Source organism: Adelges cooleyi, unplaced genomic scaffold, assembly GCF_023614345.1.
Source record: "Adelges cooleyi isolate 19-005CV unplaced genomic scaffold, UGA_ACOO_1.1 ACOO_flye_CR_arks_rails_tigmint_CR_PRNA_31, whole genome shotgun sequence".
NCBI lineage: Eukaryota > Metazoa > Arthropoda > Insecta > Hemiptera > Adelgidae > Adelges > Adelges cooleyi.
The window spans coordinates 1,430,603-1,434,740 of record NW_026095981.1 but is presented as its reverse complement, the minus strand read 5'-3'; the positions used below and the strand labels follow the sequence as shown (position 1 = coordinate 1,434,740).

General features: G+C 25.7%; 1 protein-coding gene across 1 annotated transcript; it reads right to left on the bottom strand.

The window, feature by feature from the left end:
• Window positions 1–1,090: 1,090 nt before the first annotated feature.
• Window positions 1,091–3,133, bottom strand: LOC126839907 (uncharacterized). Its single transcript, XM_050575350.1, has 5 exons — window positions 3,003–3,133; window positions 1,948–2,189; window positions 1,616–1,872; window positions 1,326–1,545; window positions 1,091–1,244 (listed from the first exon to the last, which is right to left on the bottom strand). Exons 1-5 carry the CDS (start codon window positions 3,022–3,024, stop codon window positions 1,119–1,121), a joined length of 867 nt encoding a protein of 288 aa, XP_050431307.1. The 5' UTR covers window positions 3,025–3,133; the 3' UTR covers window positions 1,091–1,118.
• Between the last annotated feature and the right edge of the window lie 1,005 nt (window positions 3,134–4,138).

The window sequence follows — 4,138 nt, the reverse complement described above, 5'->3', positions numbered from 1 at the left end:
ATAAGGTGTGACAGTTTCGTTTTTAGTTTACTTTTTTTATTATTTTGTTAAAAATCCAAGTCGATTTAAACCAATAATCAATTTGCTAATTTGACGACTAAAAGTTATTATTTCACAACATTGCAACGATATTGTTACGTTTAACGTAAAACTCGTAGACATAAATTTTTAACATAAAAAAGGTATTTATACACTTCAAAAAAAAAACTAATAAAAGTAATACTGGTAATAATGATAAAATGTTTTTTTTTTAAGCAGCTTATAAAAATATATCTAAAGAAAAATATTAATTATTTTTAGAAAAAAATTAGTTATGAAACAAAACTAGAAAAATAAATCTTAAAAGCTAATAATATAAATGTACAATAAGGCTAGTAAAATTGAAATATTACAACTCAATATAAAATTTTAAAACTTAATGTGTACAATATTATGAGTAAAAATTCCAAGTGCAGAATTTATTTTATTAATTTGTAATAACAACAACTGTTCGCTGTTAAAAACAATAAAAAATACAATACAAACCATTAAAATATATTTTTCAGGATGACATGCATACAAGTATTACAGTTATAGCAAAACAACTTTTTTTTTTATAAAAATCAGAAATAGCCAAAATTGACATTCTTATTAACGAATAATTTTTTTTAAAAACAAATTTTTATCTAAAATAATTTGGTAGTTAAAATGGTAAAAAAAAAATCTAGCAATTATGTAACAAAAATAATACTAATTAATCATGCAATTACCATATTTTTCAGGTTACCCCCTAATTAAATCTTAATACAAATATCATTCTAGATTTCAATTATATTACAAAAAATATGAAGCTTAATTCAAACGTCGTTCGAGTTCGAAGGTTAAGAGTAAAATTTTAAGCTTGTAAAAAAAAAAAACTTACATAAAAAAAAAGGTTTAAAAAAAGTATTGTACACAATATTTACATACTATTTCAACTTCACAACGTAAAACTATTTTTTGAAATTACTCTTCAAAAAGAAATTATGTACAAAATAACAATTACAAAAAATTTAACGCGACAAATCTCTTTTTTCGAGTATTATTCATAAACGGTTCACATAGTCAAAGTCTATGATGATGATACTACCTAATAATAGTTACATTTGATCATTGGTATCTTCTTTATTTGTCAGTGGCCGACAAAATAAATTTATACATATATTCCTGGCCCACAGTTTGATTTCAGGTGTGCCCGTTAGCTGTTCTAAATCTTTTTTTTCTATCTGAAATGAGCCAATAAAATTTTTTATAAGGCGATACTTGTTTTGAAATATTTACTCTTGCGTAACCCGACAACGACTTACACTTTTTACTATGATGTCGTACATGGTTGTATCGATTTTTTTCGGATCGCTTAGTATCCATAACAGTTTCATAGCCAATATTTGTATCTCGTTGTTATAGAAGGCTTTGCACGGGTTGCATACAATGTCGTTTCGCATCATCGACAGCAGTTGATCATCACGGAAAATATTTCTACTTTCCACCTCGAGCGCCAAATTGTACAATGACACGTAGGCCATTCTTAAAAAAGGTCAAAACACATAAGATAGAACGATAAACTTTCATCATAAATAATTAAAATAATACACACCTTTTTATATGATATCTCGAAGGATCGACGGCCGATACAAGACGACAAATTTCTTTAACAACCTTTCGACCTTCTTCGGTTTCTGAGAAAAACACGCTGCCGATTTTAAACGCCGTTAAATTACTAACGATTCCCAAAATGTACAAGACAAATTTGTATTGGTTGGTTTCTTTTTCACACGCTGTATTATTTTTCAACGACTCAACGAACGATTTTAACGTCAACTCAAAAATTTTTGCCAGATAAAATTTGTGGTTCTATTAAAAAACATTGTCATTGATGGAATACTAACCAGTCTCTATAAGTAAAAAAAAAAAAACACCAACACTTACTTTTGTATTTAAGATCATACTAATTATGTCGTAATGCGTGCTGGGTTTCTGCGTTTTGTCATCCATTGTGGCTCGCCATAAAAGATATCCAAATGTGCTTTTAATCAAAGAACTGAGTTCGGATTGACTTTGTATTTTCAATTTGAATTCCTGTACATCATTGTTTTCATTGATAGTACATATTTTCACTGGAATTGGTGTCTGTTGTTGTGCATGGCTGACAGAATTTATATTTTCAATATCTAGCAAAAATAAAAAATTCATAATATACACATAGTTGTACCAACATAAATTACCATTAAAATATAATACAATATAGTACCAATTTGGTTATTTATTCTGATGGTATTTTGTTTTCTTAATTATAATTTATTACAATTTTATTTTTATTCAATTACCTAGATACTGTGTTCTAATGATTTATTAGTCTTAAAAATATTATATAATTGTAAAATAAACAAATGGTCAACACCAATGGCCAATCAGACAAGGGCAATAGTAAATTAACATGATATGTTAAATTCAAAATACATTTTGTTGATTATTATTTTACGACAAATAATACAACTCTAAACTTAGTACTTTTAAAAAATAATGTACCTATTTAAGATATTTTATTTATAAATATACTAATTAATTGACGATTTTTCAGATTTCTGTACATACCCAAGCAATAATTAAAAAAGTAGGTAGGTACTATATTACTAAGTAAACAGTATAATTATTGTTTATAAGTAAATTTGTAAGTTTCTAATGAAATCTATAAAAAAAATGGTTTTTTTTTTGCTGTGCAAAAGTAGATTATCATAATTAGGATTATATATTGAAGTAAATAACGAAAAACAAATTTTCTTTTTTGGGTTGTAATAATTAATGAGAAAAAAAAATCGAGTTTGTTAAAACTCTATTAGCGAGGTATGAACTATCGTTATTATTATTATTTAACTTTTAAATCTCAAATTTCTGTGTAAATTGCAGGAAAAAAAGAGTAATTAATTTGGAAAAAATTACATTTGGTAAAAAATTTAAATAGATATTTATTTGAATTAAATTACTTGATTCGTTTACTGGCTCCATCTCGTTGGTCGTTTGTATCGATTTTATTAATATTATTATAGTTGCTTATTGTTGAAACAATTGAAAATATAAATTTGACTATTAAGTGTTGTCTGTTCTTCGATTGAAAAAATTTGGAAATTGGCGACTCTTAACGTTTTTCTTGTTGACCCACAACTGACGACCACCGTCTTTGTTTTCAAACAAAGAAACGGACAATGCGATTTCTTATCATATTATTATTGTTTAACATCATCGATTATTGTGTCAAATACTGGATAAAAAAAAAAAAAACTAGAAAACCGCCAAAACAACAAATATTCTACATAATTTGAATTGGGCGGTATAAATAAAATTTATTATTATCGCCTAGAAAAATAATTTATACTAATAATTGTTGGCTGTAAAGATTTCAAAAATAAAATGAAAAAAAGATATCACCGCCAATTATTTTTGTCTAATGTCAAACGCTAAAAATTGATACCTCTTATCATAATTAATTTTGTTTGTAATAATAATAATATTGTTTCGGCACAAATATATTTTGAATTTATTGCACGTTTTAAGAACAGAATACCTATTTCTCTTGAACTTTTCGTCAAAAAAATACAATATTTAAAATGAAACCCTGCCGAATAGTTTACATGTACAATAATGTTATAATATACGTATAATATCGTTTTGTCAACCATGCTTTGGCGGCCAGCATTATGTTTTATGATATTTTATTAATTAGTAATAACCATACGGTAAACATTTACGGCTTGTGGGTTCAGGATTATTTTTATTATTGTAAAATATTATAATAATTATTATTATAAAATAATATCTAATGACTTGCGTTGTGCATAACAAATATCCAAGTTTGACATAAAAAATTGTCTTCTTTTTGGACATGAATAAAGTATATTAATAAATAAATACTATACAATTTGCCACCCTAGGCAGCCGCATTATAATAATTAATCAATTAATCAATAACTTTTTATAAAGATTTTTCAACGCAAATATGTCTTGACAATTGCGTAGTCTATTATTGATTGTTATATTTTTTTTAGTAAAAATTCGAATATTATGTTGTAGATTATGAGTAGGTAATATATTTTGCCAAGTGGTTTTCTACAAAAAGCGAATT

What these genes read in the sequence shown, in the direction of transcription:
- LOC126839907 (XM_050575350.1), bottom strand. Translation starts at nt 3,024, where the DNA reads ATGGAGCCAGTAAACGAATCAA. An exon ending in GGAGCCAGTAAACGAATCAA is followed by an intron (nt 2,190 to 3,002) that starts GTAATTTAATTC and finishes TATTTTTGCTAG; the next exon opens with ATATTGAAAATATAAATTCT. An exon ending in TCGAGATATCATATAAAAAG is followed by an intron (nt 1,546 to 1,615) that starts GTGTGTATTATT and finishes ACCTTTTTTAAG; the next exon opens with AATGGCCTACGTGTCATTGT.